General features: G+C 36.8%; 1 protein-coding gene across 1 annotated transcript in view; it reads right to left on the bottom strand.

The window, feature by feature from the left end:
- The window catches only part of LOC148429099 (transmembrane protein 132D), a 172,691-nt gene that overhangs the window by 66,741 nt on the left and 82,934 nt on the right, over positions 1-23,016 (bottom strand). The window contains exon 4 of the mRNA XM_088413848.1: positions 2,490-2,633. Coding sequence (XP_088269974.1) covers positions 2,490-2,633 — 144 coding nt within the window. The remainder of the gene's footprint in view (positions 1-2,489; positions 2,634-23,016) is intronic.

Genomic DNA, 23,016 nt, shown 5'->3' with positions numbered 1-23,016 from the left:
CTCTTGATGGTGCTGTTGATTTAAAATAAAGCTAGCGCAATGGAAACATATTTATTATCTCCTCTAGATGGCACTCTTGGTTTAAAGACGCAGTAGCGAAAATCATGAAAACTAGTTCATGAGGCTTCATTTTCCCGTTACTAGCGCCTATATAATTTTTCAATAGACAGAATAGAACACATACATATTGTTTGTGTAAAAACAGTCAATTCTTTATCAACACCAAACCCAAACCAACATGACGTCTCTGGCAACATGACGACGTGGCTTAGTCATCCCACTATGTCATATGTTTCATGAATCTTACATGGATTTATCATGACTTATTTACACAAGGGGCAAACACTGTGGGGTTGTTTTGTGGACATACGTTACCAACCCTTAAATTCCTAACTTCCTAACCCTTAAATCAAATTCAAACTATATATGTTGGGAGAAATTAGAGTCTCAAGTCTAAATTAGGAGGCTCAAAAAGGGGGTTTGGGTTATGAATATATATATATATATATATATATATATATATATATATATATATATATATATATATATATATATATATATATGTTGTAAATATGCATGTCGGCATGCAGCCTAGCCTACACGCTAACAGTAATTAGTGTAGGGTTTCTCTGCTGTGCGTCAACAAGTCGGCGTGTAGCGAAGGATTTGTTCTGAGCGGGGATGAAGGCATGTGATCAATTCCCACGCTCATTCATAAAAAATGTGCTAATATCTCATTAGAGATTAATACCCATCAGATCCTTTTAATTAGCCAGCCAGCCCACACTACCGAGCGCGTGTGTGCGCGCATGTTTCACTCCCACCTCGTCGTCAAGCTCTTGTAATAATTAAGAATGTGTATCTGGTCTGTTGTGCGTGTGTGTGAGAGTGTGTTACTGTTCTTGTATGCGTGTGCGTGCGTTATACTCCCACCTTCTCGTCAAGCTCTGAGAATAATGAGTACTTTGTATCTGTCCTATTGTGTTGGGAGTACGCGTCTATTTTTGACGGTTAGGACTTCACCATCGGTTGAAGAATGCGGCTCTAGGATGAAGATCTAAAATAAAGCCCTTATGCATTTTGACCATTTTTTGATCATTTTCTTCCACGTCATTCCCATTGTGTTTTAGCCAAGGGATGGTACACGCCTGATATTGTGATAGCTAAGTGGTTGAGCTGTTTTGAACTTTGACATGTTGTACCCATTTGGATGAAATTTCAGCTCCATGGTGTCATTTTTCAATGCTTTCCATTAGGGCTGCACGAATATGGCCAAAATCCCAATCACAATTATTTTGGTCAATATTGAATTCACGACTATTCATCATGTTTGGTCAAACAATTCTATTTATTGCCCTTCTTTTAAACAAGCAGTATATAAACATGGCTTCAAGGCTTGATACTTACAAATAATAAGAATAACAATGAACTAAAGTAAATAATAATTTAAAGAAATTCACCCAGGCAAACTCTTGGCACACAGGGCAACACCTACTTGCAGAGTGCAAACCAATGAAAAAAAATTAAGCCTACTTAAAACCAAGCGCATTATCTATTTTTATGTTAATCGTAACCAATTTGCAGTCAAAATGTCATTTTCGGTCATTTCAAACCAAAGTTATTCCAATTTGGTGTCTCAATTGACAGCTAGCACTGTACATATTAGGAATCAGGTGAGAAACTAAACATCATTTCATCAAAAGGGTAAGATTTGCAATTTAAAACTACAATATTGATTATCTTATATTACTTCCATATTGTAGTTCAACATCCAATGCCTACATAGTAGACAAAAATCCTTGGTCCACATCTTAGTTTTAAACACATCATAAACCCCTCCCAACGTTCTAGAGCTTCTAGATCCACATTTTAACTATACTGAGATTCAGGTCATAGAACAAAACAAAAAACACACAATCCAAATACTGAAATATACGTCCTAAATTTGCATCTAAGGTCAACATCCAATATTAAAATATTCCATCTACTTTATACGCCTAAGATGCAAACTATATCCTGGGTGCACATCCAATAATCACATTATACTGTTGCATCCTTTGGATAAAACTGATAACAATCTGGAGTTGCATCCTCGACCTGCAACCGAGTTATAGTCTTACACTTACGTGACATCCTACAGTAGATTCAAATCCGATACTTGTATTCAAGATTCCCAATCTAAATCAACATCCTAGATCTACATGCTAGATTTGCATCCAACAGTAGTTGCTAGTGCTACATCAATAAACATCCTGACTCCACATCCTAAAGATCTATCCAAGATCAGTGTTTGAGATCTACATTCCTCCTACAGTTACATTCTAGGGTCAATATCCTCCATCCATATACGAGAATACATTTTAAATCCACATTTAAGTACCTTAGGATGAATCCCAGATTCATAAACTATTATCTCTGATCACACAAGCTGAAGATCAGCACATCTCCATCATTTAGATAGAAAATAATGGACCATGCATGTTTCTTACCTGGCAGTGGCAGTAGAGGATGACTTCCTTTGGCACATGACGGCCAGCGAGCCTCCGCCGGGAGCCGTTTCCTGTTTGATCTCCCAAGCCACCAGGTCACTGGGCTTCACCGCCAAGAAGCTGATACCCGACTGGAACCACACCCTGCAAATACCAACAAAATACACTGCTTCATGCTATGGCTACGCTAACTCGACAAGGTTTTAAACTCAAACTGGGGTCTCAAAGACAGGGATTGGGATTTCAAAATAAAGGCAAACATTAACTACACTTTTTTTTTAATCAAAAACACATATTTATGCTCATGCTGCTCATACAAACTTGCTTTTTCAAAGCTGGTGTGAATCCCAGTGGACATTTGTGGAAACGTGATGCAGTTCAACAATAATACGGTTAGAGACGCGGTATCACTAGTGCTTGCAGAGTTGACTCAACAAGCTGCCTCTGAAAATAATTGGTAGTTGCTGATTTTTCTTATTTTTTTTACCCTCTATATGCATGGAGGATAAGGATGAAGTCTTTATCTTAAAAATAGCTTACGAGTGACAAGGAACTGTGGCTTGCTAAGAACTTACAAAACAAGCAATTTAGTCTATTTTATTCATTCATTTATAATAAACATGGTACACATTTCTTAATGTACCAAGTAGTAAATATTTTGTTTCAAAACAAAATAGATTTGTTCATTAGAAAAAAAAAAAGGGCCATTATTTTAATTCTCTGATACCATGACATTGTGATATCTTTGCTCACGGTTATCACACCGTCAAAATGTAATATTCAATTTCAAGACAGGTTAGGGGTTCTAAGCCTGTGTTAAGGTTTCCAGGCAGGTTTCAAGAAAGTACTCGGGCTTCAAACAAAGATTAAAGTTAGGGTGTCAAAGTAAGACTTCATAATAATAATCTTCATAATAAATGAGGAGTTCAAGACAATATAAATGGTGAGGTTTTAACATAGGATGAGACTTTCAAATTGTGTTTCAGAGAACGATAGCGTCTTTATACATCTGCTTGAAACATTTCTATTTGGACGTCGCACAGTGTGCGTGCATTGGCAAACACATAATGCCTCCACGGACTCTTGAGTTTATTTGGATTCAAGACACAAGATGAAACAAAACAATGTCATCATTATTCTTCTTGTTGATATTTTTATGCGCGTGTTGATTCAAGTCTTGCCAAACACATCACGCATACGCCTCCACCTACTTTGCCTTCCATTATTTCCTATAGGGGGAAACAGATATGAATTCCACTCAACTTCATTCGCATATAGCGGAGGAATATGTTTCATAAATGACTCGTTGGTGGGACAAAACTCTTTTACTTTGATGGATAAATAAGAGAAAGTTGCCCTTGAAGCAGTTAATCAACTTGGTGCAGCTTACAACTCACACACACACACAGCTCCTTTCATATTTTCATATAAAAGTCTTTTGCTGACTTTTAAGACCTTTAATATACGAACAAAAAGACACACGCAGGCCAGCAGCTATAAATGTTATACATTGTATAACATGTCTACTTTAGAATAATTTGTTCTACATATACCTGTTCTTTATATCAGTTTATGTTATTTATAGATTCTAATGAAGGTAGGTCAAGCAAGTAACAATTACAACAGCATATACATTGAAATATCAACAATGACATTGACCCCATTCTAAACGCCCATATCTCGGAAACTGCTTGATGGGTCTTAATGAAACTAAATACACTTTATGTTGAAGATCATAAGTTTTATTGGTTGAATTTACAAAATGTTTGGTTCTTTTGGTTCTAATTTAAATTTGGTTCTATGACAGATTTTCATAAGTGTTCAATGTCAGGCGCCGCCTGTGACTCTGCACACGTTGATGGCCGTCCTGGCGATTTGGGTATGCATAAGCAGCCGTTTTCTTGAAATGTATGGTGCCAAGTCCTAATTTGTTTTGTAGTTGATGCCTTCTTTGCAAAATTTGTGAAGAAGGCACGCTGCACTGTCTTCGGTGACTGAGTCCGAGCATACTCTAACGCGCAAAATGCCTTTTCTTTTGACGTGAACGGCATTTCTTCACCCGAAAAGATAGAACTGCCAAATGTTACATACAAAAACATGAAACGTTTCTGCACAAACTGTGAACATTTGAGGTCAACGAAAATCGTCAAAATTATTGACCTACGAAATGGAGTCAAACATTTTGGAACACCCTGTATATTTGTTCAAAGTATCAAATGAGACATGAGTTGTAAAGAGTTAGCATGAATTAAGGGCCTTTTTGAGGGCATGTGTGCCATTTCCAAAATATGATAAAAACGAATTCCACTGAGATTTAGAAAATGCAGCCCCCAAAACTAGTATCACATAGCAAAATGAAATGTGATGGACACGTCTATTATATGTAGACCCATAAAAATAGTCTCAGAGAGCCTAAACAATCAGAACATCTGCAACTTTTCGTTTTGTTTGCTCGCTTTCCAGGCATCAATCAAAAACTCTCATAAAACACCCATATAGAAGAAATACAATGCTAAATGGAAAATATTTCCTGGACGTTTTTTCAGAGGAGCATGACACCAACATTTCCTAAAAAAAAAAAAAAAAAAAAAAAACTATGCCTGTAATCAGTTTTGAATGGCATGAGTGGTTATCTGTTGGTAAAAAAGAAAAAAAGTCTGCCGCCGTGAATGTAATTCACCCCCTTGTATCATTCCTAGTAGAGCGCTCCTTTAAAATAAAAAAAAAAGGTAAAAGCATGCGTCTTTGTGAGTTGCTCTGTATGCTAATACCACACCGCTAATCTAAAGCGCGGCTCAAAGGTTAAAACAGTCGCCTGCTGCGGGAAAAGATGCGGCGCATCAGGGTTCCATTACTGTCATTTAAAATAAAATAAATAAATAAAAAAAGAACAGCTCTGAACGCTCGCGTTTTGTGGGTGTTCTTCAACATCACTTCAAACTTGCTTATGCGCTTGCACACGTCGCCAGGCGGCTAGCCAAAACTGTCCTCTCCACGAGCACAAAAACACACACGCGCATACAACACGTGAGTAAGTGGTGTACTTCAAAAGGATGGGTAATTCAAATAAGCGAATCCATGTTACCGTCCAAAGACAAAGGCATCACTGACACTAAAAACGGCACAATATGTGGTTGGCAATAATGCCATATGCTCGGACGCTAACACGACCAATTTATAATAAGTCAGATCCACGCCGCATTCAAGGTGGGAGTCAGAAAGGATATACATGGCAAATCATACAGAAAAAAAAAAAATCTATGTTTGATGCAAAGGAACACCTAATTGCTTTTATCAAAGATGAGATTGAGGTCAAAAAGACAAGAAAATGTGAAGTATAATGCTGTAGCTAGATGTTAGTAAATTTGATACTTAAGATACACTACCAAAAAAAAAAAAAAAAATCTAAGAAAATAAACCAGTCTTGGTGTATAGGATTCTCCTCTGATTTATCCAAGAAGAGAATGAGGGCACATAAGGAAACTAACCACTTACACTAATCAAAGATTAGAAAGTATTATACTGCAGCTAGAGGAAAAGTGAAGGCTGATGAAATACATCAACAAAAAATAACAGTCGGTGAGAAAAGAGCTTATCCATGAGAAGACTAAGGGCAATAAGAGAGTGAAGTACTGCAGGAAAGCTGAGACTATGGACTATAATGGACAAAAACCAGTGGCGGAGTAAAATGAGAATGAAGATGGAAAGAAAACAGAACTTTTCAGTCAACTAGAGACTGTGGAGAATAATAAAGCAGCTCATGTGAATGAGTGTTGGAAAAGGGCATGTCAACAAAACAGGAATGGAGAATGTGGGTGTCTGATCTAAAATGTGATTGAGGTCAACAAAATGAAGGCTGCGGATGTAACGCTGTGGCTATACAAAATGAAAGGATAGAAAAACTGCAAAGACATTAACAAAACGCCACAACCGATGAGACTAAGGATCTCTTCAGTTTATCCATTATGAGACTGAGGGCATTGGGATAACAGTGCACAGAAAAGAAAGAAAAAAAAGCTTATGTTCGCAGTGGGAGCAACACTTGAGCACGAAAACAATCGAGAACAGTGTGCTGAGTTTAAGCTAAAAGGAGACTGAGGGCAACAACATCCACTTGCGTCGCAATGACGAGTCTGAAACAAGTGCGGTCAGATGAGCCCACACTGCGGCCACGAAACACTTTTTGAAGGCGTGCGAGGCAAAAAGAAGCCATCTTGAGTGAGGGCGTGAAGAGGGCGGCGAGTGACAGCGAGACGAATGGAGACCAAAGAGAAAATGACAGCACGGCGCCGGCGACCTTTCCCAGATGCACGAGCGGCAACTAAACAAATTGACTCGCCGCTTTTCTCTCTGCAGGCCCGCGATTGGGTTTGATGGACACGTCGGTCCCTCCTTCCTCGTCCGTCAGTCCGTCTCCCATCCAGGTGCTGTGCCGTGATAATAGACGCTCCATTTCCAGGCTAATATTTTTACACTCCATTACTAGAACCGCAGAATAGGAGATGACCACAAATGAAACTAACTAAAACACACAACTTCAACTATGAACTAACTTTAACCAGTACTCAAAATCCTGACAGTGAATGCAACACAAATCTCAACATAACTCATTCATTCCCAAAATAGTATTTTTACATTTAATAGTATAGACTTTCAATCCCCTGGAACTTTTACATATTCCACCATTTTTTTTCAAGTACCTAAAAATGGCAAGTATTAAATGAATTGTGTACTAATGAATTACTTTAGCTACTGAAGTACTAAAATAATCAATTACTTTATACAGCAAAGTAACCTAATAATTTTGTTTTTTTACTTAGTTAATTTATTAATTTTTCATTTATAATTTATTTTTATTTATTTTAAATAAAAAACATTTTTAACTTAATTTATTTAGGACTTGCATTAAAATATATTAAAATAAAGCTGAAAATAATAGCTTGGAAAGTAATTGATTACTTCAGTACTTATTATCAATAGCAATTGGTTACTCTGGTAATGAAATATAATAAAAGATTAAGTAATCAATTACTTTCATCAGTAACTGTAATAATAGATTACTATGGTAATTTAGTAATTGATTACTTTAGTGTTTTAATAACTGAAGTAAGAGTAGTTTAGTACTTTTAGCACCTAAAAATCAATAACTTCAGTATTTAAGTACTCAAAGTAATTGATTACTTTAGTGCATAAATACCTTAAGTAATCAATTAGTACTTATTTACTTAATTCTTCCTAATTTACTAGTTATCTTACACCATCATTTAGTCAAAAACTTGAACAAAAAATAAAAACTCACTTTAAAACCTATTTTAACTACAAACTTCCAAATGAGAAATTTCACAAATCCCTTGTGATCTTAGACGTGTTCCAAAACACATTCCTTTTCATTTGATATCAAATTCAAGATATTGACGAAAAGATTGTGCGCATGAGGTAAACTGTTCCATCTCTAGACTTTGGAGCTGTCTCCTCCTGGAAGGCGCACTTGGCGTCCTCTCACCGCTCCCCCGGAATCCTTTCAACATACACCTACTCGCTGCTCTCATCCCGCTCACACCTTTTCTTCTTCCTCCCTTTCCTCCGCGTCCCTCTCGTCTTCTTCTTCTTCCCCCGTAACTCTTGCTTCCTCCCGCCGTGCCGCTCTTATGTAACCGCCACACAAATGCTTCTTGATCCCGATGCCGCTCGGTTTGACAGGCTGACAAGGAAATGAATTTCCTGATGCCGTTTTCTGAAGGCATCCAGATAACTCCTTTTACCCTGGGCTAGTATCGGGTCTTCCCCAGTTGGCACTCTTCTTGACTCAAAAAACTAGAACCAAAAACAAACAAAAGTTTTTTTAAAAAAAATCAACTAATTTGAGCACTGAGATGTACTGGTGAGAGCAGCAATAGAAGAACATGAGAATTTCCTGAGGTTTATCCAAGGGAGATAAAGGGCAGAAAGGAATACTGCAGCGAGGTGGAGACTCGGGTCCTCAGCAGAGAAACCAACATTAGCATGTGTTGGAACAAGACAGGTCAAATAATTCAGCAATAGAGGCGCATGATACTGGGTTTTATCCAAGAGGAGAAGAAAGACAGCATATGAGGGATTTTGAGTACAACATTCTAGCTAGCATGGTAGACCTACAGTAACATGGCCGACCAGAACATGCCCCAAAAAAAAGGGAGTGTAGAACGAGGTTTACAAAAGATGAGACTTAGGGCAAAGCCGTTCCGTCAAACACTACAGCGAAGGTGAAGTCAGACAAGAGTATAATACTACAGTAATTGAAATAACATTAGTATGAGCTATCATTACAAAACAGAAGAAAATGAGGGAATTTAACCAAAAATGAGACTATGGGCAACAAGGGATCAGAGCAGTTGATAACATGGAAAACTAATATTATGAATTTTACCAAAGAGGAGACCTAGGGCAGTGAGTAAAAGTACAGCATGATGACAATATAGTATACTATTAAATCTGTAACATAATATGAACACAAAAATAACAAAAAGGAGGAGAATGAGGGAACTTGACCAAAAGCAGCAAGGGAACTGAAAGAAAGTGTGGATTGTGGCAAACAATACTGTTGATAACATGGTAAGCTAGTGTAAACATGTATCAGAAAAATCTATATAAATGGAAGGAGTCTCTCGTGTTTTATCCAAAAGGAGAATGAGGGCAAAAAAAAAATGGATCGGTGAGAAGGGCAACAGTGATAGTACGTATAAAAATGGTGCTGTAATTCAAACTGGCTGAAAAACAACAATGGAAAGCAACAAGAGTCTCCTGTTTTTTGGCAGGGTTTTTTCGCCCCTAAAGGAGATTAAGGGCAGCCATGAGGGCAGCAAAGAAATGCAGAAATCTGGAAACTGCAGGATAAAACCCTGTAGATGACAGGTCCAGCTAACACAAACATGCATCAAAACAAGACGTAAGAAAGGCGGAGAGCTCCTGCCGAGTTTTACCCACGAGGAGACTGCGGGCAAGAAGGCAACGGAGCACCGCAGCAAAGTGGAGACTCTTGATGATGACAACTGCTCCATTTGCTTTTAAGCCGGAAAAAAAGAAAAAGAAAACCCTCTTGTGGCTTGTGATCCAATCTTCCCGTTTGCGGTTTGTGATGTAGTCCAGTCGTGCGGTGTGGCCTCCCGCCATGCTGGACGGCTCATTAATGCAGCCTGCCTCTTATCGCTCTCCACTGGAGGACTCATTATCATGTTCTTCGTCTTCTGCTTCTTCAGCTCTAATCTTTGACTAATAGCATACAAATGCACACACGCACACACTTTGCAACACACGCAGCTGTACGGCGAGATCAAATCTCCGTTTTGTCGTCTCAGTGGCCAAAAGTGAACATTTTGCGGACGCCGATCAGCCGCAATGACAGCGTGACGACGCACCTGCTGGGCCAGAAGGAACAGGAGCAGAAGAAGAAGCTGACTGCGATGGCAGGAAATAACCTCGTCCTGTTTAGAGTGATGTGAGGCAAAAAGTTCCCAAGATGGAAGATTGCGCAAGTCGTTTATGACAATCACCAACAGGAACCATACACAATAACAATGCAGTATATGCATATGTGCAATGCAATTGTGTGAGTGTGTATATGTGTATATATATATATATATATATATATATATATATATATATATATATAAAGTATACATACATAGACGTATATACATATATGTAATATACATATACACAGTCATGTATACATGCATATGCATGTATATACAGCATACATATGTGCATGTGTTTGTATGTGTGTGTATGCCTGTAAGTAAAATTGTGTGGATATACAGTACATTGCGGGTATTTGTGTGTGTGTGTGTGTGTGTATGTTGCATGTGTGCAAGTGTTTAAGGTATCGGGATCATGTTCAGTGGAGATGAGTCCTAATCACAAGATGACTACAGTACAGTACTTACTTTAATGAATTAGCCGCATGCCTAATAAACATTAATCAGGCTAATTGGAGGGAGGAGCGCAGGGGGGGGGCGAATCATGGAAGCAAAGAATGTGAGAAGCAAAATAAAGACAGGATAAATGAGCTTAGCGGCGCATATAGACACGGACAATAGCCACCAGCTATGTTCTTTCAACACAAAGGACGACAAAAATGCCGTGAAAGGACTTGACGCGCGAATCTAAGATTAGCACGGCGGAGGTAGGCGCTGCTGTTTTACGCCTGTAAACACGTGTTCACCAAAACAAAAGCGTAGCATCGGAGCATCAAACGCCGAGTTGTCACCATCCTCCACGCACACGACCGTCACATTCTTTCATGTTGCCTTGCTCTTAGCATCCTGCCATTTTACGTGCTTCGTCATAGATACGCCCACGATGGGTTCCGATGTATCTTGATGCTCGGTTTCGCTAAAATCTTACAGTAAAATCGGCAAACCCAGGGAAGCACTTTTCAAGCTAGCAGCAAATTAGCCTTGCATTACGACTATCACCGTTGATTTTTCTTTCTTTTTCAGCAGGTGACATTCGATAAACAGATTCAAATGTAAGCAGGATCAAATACAAAGTGTACAAAGCAGTTTTTTTCTCAACCGGGTCCATTAGTTAGTCATAACAGCAGAGCTAATGTCCTCGCCAAGCCTAATGGGCAGATTAGTGCGGCTAATTAGCTTCAACGAACCAGCCAGAGGGAATCAAGGTGGTCGGTCACGGGGGCGAGACGAGCGGCTGTTTCAAATAAGCTTCCGGTTCAAGATCAACGGTTTTACGCCCCTCTTGGCAAAGGCAATAAAGCTCGTAATGAGAATAAATAGAAACACAAGCATGGATGAGCAAATGCACTGGATTCAGCTTCCAACCCTGGAAGGTCAGGAATAAGATGTTTAAGCCAACGATGTCCCTCAGGGATCATGACCGGGTCCCTCGTGATTTTGTAAAGTTTGTCTGTTTTCCATCTGCAATAAAGTTTACACACAGAATGCCAGAAATAATACAACAGTGAGAGTCCACTGGTGTCCCTCAGGGTTCCCCATTGACTTATCTTGTTTTTTAGGCTTAATTTCCCTAAAAAATCGGATTTTGCACTTTGGATTATAAGATTTAACGATGGAACAAAAATTCAGGTGACTTGTCTTAATAGATGACTTAAGATCTATGCTAACTTAAAAATGTTAGCCTATCTCATGAGCTGAACCTCTGAGTTTGAGTCAGAATTTGTCCTGAGCAGGATACGTAAATACTGATTGACAGAATATCCGCTTATTTTTGGATGCTCTACTTTGTGTGAAAGTAAAGTAGCAATTGTATGTGGTTTTTATTGAATGTAGCATCGAAGCAATTTTTCAATAGTCTATCTATGGGATTCCATATTGTTTGTTAGCATAAAGCTAGCAGACTTGTTCTCTTAAAACAAATTATTTATTTTTGTTTTATGTGTCAATTTTACAGTACATTTCAACTAGAAGACACACATTTGAATCTTTTTTTGGGAATCTTTTATTGTGTACCTGTATTTGTCTGTAATGTGTATCTATTTGTCTGTATTTGGTACATGAAGCATCCAATTCAACCTGTGGGCCTGGAAGGAGGCTCCTCCCACCTGTGGTCCCTTCTGAAGGTTTCTGATTTTCCCCAAATTGGGGTTTTTGAGTTTTTCCTTCCCCTTCTGGGAGCTTTGACAGGGGATGGCGTTGTGTACCTTACACCGAAAAGATGTCTCTGTATGACTTCTTTTTTCGTCTCGACATGATCTCTTTTCATCTGTGAAGCCCTTTGAGACTTTGGTGATTTAGGGCTATACAAATAACATTTGATTGATTTAATTTGCGCTTTTGAATCTTTTTTGGGAAAACCGCGTGACAAAAGCACTCATTTTTTGACACAAGATAGACTAAACCTCTTTGTGTTGTGGTTTCCAGGGTCATAGTTCAGCTATTTCACAGATTAGGTTTGCTTTATTTGAAACTATTTTGACTATTTTTGTGTAAAATTTAGGCCATTAGATGGCAGCAGACTATTGTCTGACACTATATATTTGAAAGAAGAAGAGTGAAAGTATTTCAAGCTCAGCTACTTCTTGTTTAGGATTATTGAATGCTAGAATCTCCGGAACGCTGCTTAATATAGCCACAAAAAGAAAATATAATTATAAAAACTTTCGATGTCTAAGGTGTAATCAAAGTAGGTATTTTGATACTGCAGAGTTGTCTTTATGGACTACAATAATTGTAGTCCATTACATTATGTAGTCACTACATAATGTAAATTAGAAAGGAGAATCGATCAAAACTTGTTACAGGATTAGCACAAGAGTTTAAGAGAGCAAGAAAGAACAACAAAACAATGACAATCAACACCCCTTGACACGCTCTTTACACACGCTCTCAACGCACTCACTCTTCTCACACACTCAACACACACACTCTTCACACCCTCCAGGCACTTGCAGCCTTGTCTTCAACGCACTAATTAACGTCACTCACTTAAGTTTGACTCTGATCCGCGGAGACGAAGTTGACAACGAGCGGTATGGAATTTGCCGAATGGCGAGCGGCGGGCGACTTCTCGTCAAGGAACATCCCCGAGACTGCGAGACGCTCACGCAGGAGGAAAAGAAATTAAAGTTCTGCTGACGAATTTGAAAAGTTGAAGTTTAAAGGGCTAGCAAAGTGTGTCGAATCGAGATGGTGTCCGGAATGCAGGATGGAGGCTCAAGTCAACATGTGGTCGATGAAGCCTGGAAAAATAGGATTGGCAATGTTTTTTTTGGTTGTTTTTTTTTTTTTTTATATATATATTTAACTTTCAAAGGGTTTTCAGTAATGTTGTGGTAAAGTGAAAGATCATCCAGGATATTTCTTGCCGTTTAGTTTAGTCAAAAAATATAGCTTTAAATGATTTTTAATTTTTTTTTTTAACAAATGCTACAAATGTTGACATGAAACAAAATCAGAAAAAAAATATCTTGTATTTTCCATCCTTTTTTGTAAAGAATTGTTTTACTTGCTTTTTGCTAATAAATAAAATAAATAATATTGAAATGATGGCACAACTTGTTTGGAAATTGGTTTACCAATGTATTCAAATTGCTCATAAAATGTTGGGTGGAATTATTTAAAACGTTTTTTTTTTTTTTTAATTCAAAATAACTTTTTGGGTGTTGCATAAGCATCAACGAGTGCTTTAATTTTAAGGAGTTACAACACATACAATACAATAAGTTTTCATGATGGATGGATGGATGGATGGATGGATGGATGGATGGATAGATAGATAGATAGATAGATAGATAGATAGATAGATAGATAGATAGATAGATAGATAGATAGATAGATAGATGCGCTAGTTAGTTAGCTAGCTAGCTAGCTAGCTAGATAGATAGATAGATAGATAGATAGATAGATAGATAGATAGATAGATAGATAGATAGATAGATAGATAGATAGATAGATAGATAGATAGATAGATAGATGGATAGATGCGCTAGTTAGTTAGCTAGCTAGCTAAATATATATATATATATAGATAGATAGATAGATAGATAGATAGATAGATAGATAGATAGATAGATAGATAGATAGATAGATAGATAGATAGATGCGCTAGTTAGTTAGCTAGCTAGCTAGCAAGCAAGCAAGCTAAATAGATAGATAGATAGATAGATAGATAGATAGATAGATAGATAGATAGATAGATAGATAGATAGATAGATAGATAGATAGATAGATAGATAGATAGATAGAGCTACTGATGAAATCATTTTAAATGCGAAAAATGTAAAAGAGCTCATCAAAAGGGGATCAAGAATATATGACTAAACATTTTCCTACTGTCAGTCATTTTGTTAAAAGATTTTTGCTCAAAGTCGACGCTCATCAGATAATGCGGCAGGATATCGCCAGTCGAAGCAGAAAAGCTAAATTGTGTCATGCGGAGTTTGACTTGGAGTGGGAGGCGCAATGCAAAGTCTGCACCGATTGGTCAAGGCACACCTCGGCGTCACGCGCGTTATCGTCACGCGCGTGCGTGTCAGTCGGTGGCTGCCTGGTGTTTTCGAGAGCATTTGTGTTTGTTTGGGGCGCGCTTGAAGTGCAAATGCATGGCCTTTGATTGTCAGCGCGCATGGCCGCTTGTTGCACTACAGAGGAGCGCTCCATTTAGACACAGGCGCGCCTCTGTGCTTCCCGTCCTTTTTTTGCACCGGGAACGCTGCGGCTGCTTGAAGCCGTGCCATGCTTTACTTTTTGCATGCGTGTGCGCGCCCGCGTGTGCTTTCATTCCGCACTTACCTCTAAGTTACCCCAGCAGCTAGGAAAAGCACTGTGGGGATTTGTGCTTTTTCACCAAGAGGGCTTTGAAAGCATGTTTCAAATAATTTGCCAAGCTATATAAAAAATTTGATGGAACGTTGCTTTTGTTTTAAATACAGTATGTGTGTGTGTAAGAAAATTTATGAAATTCTTTTTTAAAATATTTTAAAATATGTTAGGAATATTTTAAGGTATTTAAGCATATTTAAATGTTTGAATCCTTCGTAAATTAAAAAAATGGTGTAATTCAAAATCCCAATAATACAAATAATAATTTGCCTTACAAAATTAGAAGCCATTTAATTAGTATTTAATTTCGGGGAAGCTATAATCTCATTTTAAAAATACTTGAAATATTTAGAAAAAAAAAATCCAAAGTAGGTTACAAGAATCGTAGTATTTTAAATCGACATCTCAACAATTTAAGAGATTAATGGTTTTACTTTATTTTCATACAGTACGTACAGCTAAAATATGTTTTATATTTTCAAATATGTTCCAACAAATTGCTAAAGTAGTTTAGAAATTGTAATTTTTAATGTGTTTACAAAATTTAAATATGAAGGTTTTGGGCAAAATCGTACTGCGAAAACGTTTTGATACTAAACTTAAATTTTGGAAAGTAATTTTAATGAATCATAATGTCATAAATAGTTTTTAAATACACATAAAAAATATACATGAAATATTCATGATTAAATTACTTCACAAAAAAATGTATTTAGATGTGCATATATTTAAAAAATGAAAGATTTATTAAATTACTTCCTAAAGTTTTAATTTGGTTTGTATGTGTTTTAAAGTATCAGAATAAGTTTCTAGAAATATTTTTTAAATAACATTTTTAGATACTTTTCTAAGAAAATTTTGTAGAAAAAAAAAGAACTTCCTTTTTTATATTATATACATTATGTGTGTATGACATATGTTCAATTATTTTGTTGAAAAATATGTGAAATAACAAACGTGTTTTAAATGATAGTCAAAGTTACCAAAAATTGGAAAAATGCTAACATTTGCAAAAACGTTTTGCAAAAATCTTTTTACTGTCTTAATTTTTGTATTCATAACATATTTATTTTATTTCTTTTCAAAATGCTCAGCTATAATTTAAACAACAGTTGAACTCTTGAAAAACATTTTTCAAATAATTACTTTTTAAATGTTAAGGTCCCCAACAAAAGCCGCTCCTCATCACTGCAACATTTCTTTGTACCTTGAGTCCCTTTTATGATTGCGATTCAGCCTGCTGACATATTTGTGCCATTGTCCAGATTGCAAATTACTGCTGACCAGCTTTTTCGGCATCACGTGGGTTCCTTCAAATTGGCCTTTCTTCTTCTTCTTCTTCATTTTTTTTTTAGAATAAAAAAAGAATGCAAGCGTAAAGGGGTGATGTAAGCTGTTTGGACCTCAGCACTCCTTTAATTCCCTCGCCGATTAAAGTCCTCTTGAAAACGCCACAAAGGCCCAAAGCGGCTGAATGGAAGTTTGTTTAAAGCCGTGCCGCCATCTCCAAATGTTTTTTTCCCCTTTGTTCCGGCTGCCAACAACGCACAAACTGAAATAACCTCAGCAAGCAAACCCTGATTAGGTTGAATGGAATTTCAAATCACTTTCAACGCTGAATCACATGCTGCATCACCAAGTCTTATAAAGATGGGAAATACTTCGTGATTGCCATCCCATTATCATTAATGTTTATTGATTTGAATTCCTATCAATATACCTACAGTAATGTATACCGTACTAGCTGTCAATTGAAACCCGTTTTGAAAAATTCGATCTCTCCATTCTCACTTGGAGTGATTCTGGTACTTTTAGCAGCCTCTCATCAGCACCAATGTGAGATTGATTGGCAAAAATTGGAATAAATTGGGTTTAAAATGACCAAAAATGACATTTTGACTGTGAGGTCCATTCTCACTTTGAGGGATTCTGGTACTTTTGGGCAGTTTTTTTTTCTTTTTTTTTAAAAAAAACTTAAAGGCTGTTGTAAGGTGCTGTTACAGGTCGGTTGTAGTATGTGCTTGCTTCTAAGTAGGCTTGATATTTGTTATTGGTTTGCATTCAGCAAGTAAGTTAGCTGTGTTGCCCTTTGTGCAAAGTTTTGGCCATAATCATGATTTATTTTAGTTATTTTTGTTTTTCATTATTTTTCAGTGTCAAATAATGAAGCTTTGTTTATATATACTGCTTGTTTTTTTTCTTACAAAAAAAACTTTAAGGCTGTTTTAGGTGTTGTTACAGGTCGGTTGTAGTATGTGCTTGCTTCTAAGTAGGCTTGATATTTTTTATTGGTTTGCATTCAGCAAGTAAGTTAGCTGTGTTGCCCTTCGTGCAAAGTTTTTGCCATAATTATTATTTACTTTATTTATTTTTGTTTATTATTTTTTTTCAGTATCAAATATTGAAGCTACGTTTATATACACTGTTTTTTAAATGCAATAAATACATATGTTTGACCAAACATGATGAACAATCGAGATGAATAATCGTGATCACAATATTGATCAAAATAATTGTGATTATTATTTTGGCTAAAATCGTGCAGCCCTAAAACAGACTGACAAACCCAGGATTATAATTTTGTCTGCCTTGAAATAATAATGTACCGACCATGATGGAAAGGGGGTGGACCTCTGACCGATGTCATACGAGCAAAAACATAAAGAAAAATAAAGAAAGAAAAAAAAATCAGGATTAGGACTGCAAAATCCCCCCACAAAGTTTGAAATAAAAACTTACATGAAACACTCATTTGTTTGATGGAAATGTTTAGCCTAAGCACACTTGTAAATTCTTACAAAAACTTCAAACTACAAAATTAGGCCAATATTTTCGTAACAAAAGTCGCAAGAAACAGACAAAGTCGTATACACTATATACATATACATACACAGTGGACCCTTGGTTTACGACGTCCCCGAATTATGTTTATTTCACCTTATGAAGTAGATCGCGAAGTTTTTATGTTATTTCTTTGCCTTACGACATCAAAAACAACAACCTCTCTTCTCAAACGTGGCGGTCAGTGTGTACGCGTTACCGCCAGGCACATGCTAGGCATATGTCACGACACGCATCACTGCTTATGTCACTACAATGCTGGTCTGCTATTGGTCGGCGTCACATACTCACTAAGATGCTGTTCTGCTATTGGTCGGCGTCACAGTGTCAAAATGGCAACATGTTAAATATTTGTTCTCACGTGTGTGTTTACAATATTGTATTTATTGTGCATTTTAGTGCTTAATCCAATCTTTAATTGGATAGCCATGGGTCCCACGATTGCTAGTTGTGTTAAAGAGAGAAGCAAGAAGATGATTAGTACGGAAACGAAGCTGGAAATGATCAAGAAATACGAAGAAGGCTATGCTAGGCTACCCTCGCTAGGTAATATGGCCAATTCTTAATATGTATATACAATTTTGATGTTTTTACCTGGGGTTTTGCGTGCATTAGCTAATTACTATAGATTTCTATTGCCCGCCATACGAGGATTTCGCCGTACGATCCCAACCACGGAACGATTAAATTCGTATGGTCCACTGTACTATATATATGGCAGTGGGGCAACCGTGTCAGTGCAACATTTACAGGCAGTATGTAGACGTTAAATGTGATCATGTTGATGTTTACTATATAAATAGTGCATTGTATTTAGTGTATAGACAGCTGAATTGAGCCCATGTACAATAGGTCCCCTCCGGGATATAAAAAAAGAGTGCTTGAGGCTTTTGCTCATTTCCATCAGCCACGTTTCTATAAGTAGAGCCTTTATCTGCTTGCAGGCTTCCACATGTTTTTTGCTCTTTTCTTTCCGTTCCATTTCCTCACAATGGCGTTCTTTCCGCTTTATTTCACGGCAAACAGGAAAAAAAAAAAGTCAAACGCAATTCGCCAAATGATTTTCTCTTTTTGTGCATCTCGCCGCTTTCTCGGCACGACGGGGAGCCCCCCCGACGGCCCCCCGGCAAACGAGTACAGGCTTTCGCTCCAGCCGCCTTACGCTACGGATATTTTCAGAACATGTGTAGTCAGAAGAATAAAAAAATACATGTATGTATATAATGGGTCCTGTTGCTTTATTATTTGAAGATTGTAAAGCAGAAATATAGACAACACTTGGTTGCAAATAAGTTTCGTCATCGTGTGGGCGGAGCATCGTGGCGAGTTTGGAGACTCGCCAGCAAACATGTAACTAACAATTTAAAAGGTCGATATCATGATATTTTAGGCTTTCTACAGTGACATATGCAAATAAATCACATTTGGCATCCTGGCGAATTCATATTTGATTAAGTATTTGTTTAATGTTAATGATATTTCATGACATATTATATATATTATATAATATGTCATAATATATTATATACTATGACATTTTGTTTACTAGTTGAGTTTGTTGAGCATGTCTAAAACAAAAATCTTTCCACATAAAATCTTCAATAAACAGAATAATGACAATCTACCAGGGCTATCAGGATTTAGTGTTGTTGTTTTAGCAATAATTCAGAAAAGACTATATTGAATAGACACGTTGCTCTTGTTCCAATATAATTTTGGGGGGTGAGGAGGAGGTCATATTTCTAATATAAAGAACAACAAATAATAGAGGATTGTTGGTATCAATCAAAGTAGACTTGTTTGTCAAAACACCGCATTTAAAAATAATTACCGCCAACAAGAACAAATCAATGCACTCGCCAACGTATTAATTACAATCACTAATATCTGAAGTGATGACAGGAATGTTGCTTGCCGCCCACTTTTCTTGCTCTTTTGTCCACACTTAAAGCAAATAACGGCATCATGAATATTCACTCATTGATAGCTAACGTAACCGAAGCCCAGGATTACTTTGATAAACAAAGATGGGCCTTCAGGCATCTCCCAGGGCTCCTAATAAAGCATACAGGGGCTTAACAAGCTTGTAGTGATGTTAGATGTGTATAGTGTGTCAATTACAGTGGAACCCAGCTATACGAAATTAATCTGTTCCGGGGTGGGGATCGTAAGGCGAAATCGTCGTATGGCAAGCAAAAGAAAATTATGCAATTAGCTAGTTCGTATAAAACCTAAGGTAAAAACATCCAAATTGTAGGTACATATTAAAAATTGGTAACAAAATAGTATAGTAATGCAATGCAACTTATATATTGTGTAATATACTGTACATGTTTATAATCAAATATCATAAAAATATATATAAAAAAAATATATAAAGAAATATAAAAAATATAAAGAAATAATACAACTTTACCGTAGCCTAGCCTAGCCTTCTTCGTATTTCTTGATTATCTGCAGCTTCGTTTCCATACTAATCATCTTCATTCTTCTACCTGTAAAATCACTAGCAGTCTTGGAACCCATGGCTAACCAATTAAAGTTGGAATTAAGCACTAAAATGCACAATAAATCCGATATTGTAAGCACTCACACAAGATCAAGTCTTTAGCATGACGGCATCTTATTGACACAGTGACGCCGGCCAATAGCACACCAGCCTCTTAGTGACGCGTTTCAGCTCAGGCAGTTTGACGCGAACAAAAAATACGAGTGATTACCTAAAAACGCCTGAAGAGGGAGGTAAAACAACATAAACACAGCCAACCCCACAGCTCTTGAAGCCGTAAAGCAGGGAAAATGCCGTACAGAATGGATGAAAAAAAGTAGTATTCCACTTCGTAACGTGAAAAAACAGAAGAATTGTGTTTTCCTATTTTTTTAAAATAAATCAATAATTTATGCTATGGGTAACTGCCATGGGTTAAAATAGTAGTTGATTGAAGTTTCTTATACACGCTTCTTAAACAATTTAGTAAGCATATAAGCATCGAGCTAGCAGACTATCTGAAATCAAAAAGGTCCCATTGAATAATTTGGTTGAATTTTCCTTTGGTGTATACGCTCTACTTTGATTTGCTGCTGCTTACTGTGCTAACATAGTACTCGTTGAAATGTTTCCAATGATCATAACATTGATGCTAATTTATTTATTTAGTGTATGGCATAGAGATGTCACGATTGAATCTCTTTCAAATAGATTAGCGCACTGATTACACAATTATGAAATTGAATAATAAAGTAATTGACCCTCCCTGCAAACCCGCCCCAAAAGAAAATTAATTCAACATTTGCAGGGCAATCGAGATTAACATTAGCTCACTTGTAATTACCATTTATAATCAACAGGCACTAACTACAATTTAGTTCACACATACATATCGTTACGCATATACTGGTGTACTTCAAGTCACTTAAATGATGTTTCAACAATGTTCCATGAGTAGACGTGAGTGTGGTGTTGCCTGTTAGCTGCCATGAAGTCAGGAACTTCCTGTTCTTTTTCTTACTTTTCTTCTTGATGAGCAGACTGGGAATGTTTTGTGCTTGACTGCCGCCTACAGGCTAAAATGTGAACACCAAACCCAAAGATTATTTGTAGTGACAGGTTATATATTTTTTTTTTAACAATACAGACATTCTATGAATTATATTTTGTATTTAATAGCATTTTTTACCTTCTCAAGTTTTATATTGTTCATCTGCTTTATTACTGAGTGCGAAGTCAAAACCAGGAAGGGGCAGCGTCAAAGTACATATTAGGGCCACCATCAGACTTCAAATCATGCCTTTTGTTTGGATTTTTCAGTTGTTTTATTTTGTTTTAAGAGAGTTCAGTTCAATTAGCTTTTGCTGCAAGCTTTTTTTTTAGTTTTTATTGGTTTTAGTCCAAGGTTTACATTTTTTAAATATAGGTACAAAGGTACTTTTTTCAGTTCAAGATCATGACTTTTTTTTTTTTTATTATGTACTGTACAGCTGTTATAAAGTAAATGACAATTCTCAAACAACTAACCTTCGCCTCTAGTTACTAATATGCAGCAATACCAAAATATTTGGTTTAACCTCGAAAGCACATGCATGATAATTATCGACAAAAACGAAAAGCATTTTCTTTATATAGTTCTCCTATAAAGCCAATTTCGATTTGTTTGCTTATTGTTAGTTCTTTCTAAAGCATTTTCATTTTTCTTTTATTTTGGAATAGATTCCGAAGTACAAAAATGTTACATATTACATTGTGTGTGCGCTAGCTCATACAGATAGGTGAGTAGGGTATTGTTGAACGGGGGGTAAAATCAATGGCGAGGGGGCTTTGGAAGAATAAACGTCAGAAGCTGGCAAAGAGGCCACCGGAGGACTCCGTGGTGCTTCCTCCCAACTTCATCACTTCTTTGATCTCAAGAAAAAAATCGACTAAGCGCTACATCTCTCAGTGCACACACGCGAATGAACACCCACAAACACACACACAATGAAAAGGGAAAGCCACCAAGGCTGAACTAGTGTGTTTTATATCTATGATTTCTATGCAAATATCTATTTTATTTTTCTGTTTTTTATCCATCCATGGTTCAGTGTTTTATATTTTGCCTTTACATTCCCTACATTGTATTTTTTTTGCATTTTTTCAAACTGTTATTTATTTGTCTTTGATTTCTTTTTATAATGTATTTTTGTTTTGATGTACTTCAGGGCTTTTTCACTTATTTTCTCTACATTTTTTAAATATTTAGTCTGAATTAGTTTAGTGTTTTTTTTCTCATTTTTCTCATGTTTGTTTGCCTAAATTTTTGTGTGGTTCCACTATTTTTTCAGTACTTACTATATCCCTCCCACAGCTGTATTTTCTACATTTTTGTACTTATTTTCAGTATTTCATTTTCCTATTTTCTGTATTCAGGTCAAACCACATATTTAAATATACATTCTATAAATCGCTATAAAAAATATGACATGAGGAAATAATAATAAGTTAATAAAATGAAAACATATGAATACTTTTCACAAATTTTATTCCTGTCTTGAAATGTCAAATTTCAACAATATTTTGGAAAACTAATTGAAAAATCATACTAAACCTTTCACGTGTAAAAAAACAAAACAAAAAATAAAACCCTCTGACCCTCCAGAGCCACCATCCATGCACGAGCGTGCTGCTCCATCTCCTCAGCAGTTTAACATAATCACATCCACATTGCTGTGATGGAGCACACTTAGGTCTGATTAGGACACACACACACACACACACACATGCGCGCACACACGCACACACACACACACGCACACACACACACACACACACACACATACGTGTTTATAGGGTATAAATTGACAAGTGTCACAAACCGGCTCGATGGTGGTTTAAGTTGACACACCTTTTAAAAGGGCCTAGAACAATAGAAGTA

This window comes from Hippichthys cyanospilos, chromosome 1 (genome assembly GCF_059441005.1).
Source record: "Hippichthys cyanospilos isolate Australia breed blue-spotted pipefish chromosome 1, RoL_Hcya_1.0, whole genome shotgun sequence".
Taxonomy (NCBI): domain Eukaryota; kingdom Metazoa; phylum Chordata; class Actinopteri; order Syngnathiformes; family Syngnathidae; genus Hippichthys; species Hippichthys cyanospilos.
Note: the sequence above shows the minus strand (reverse complement) of the source record. Positions and strands in the feature narration are given on the sequence as shown.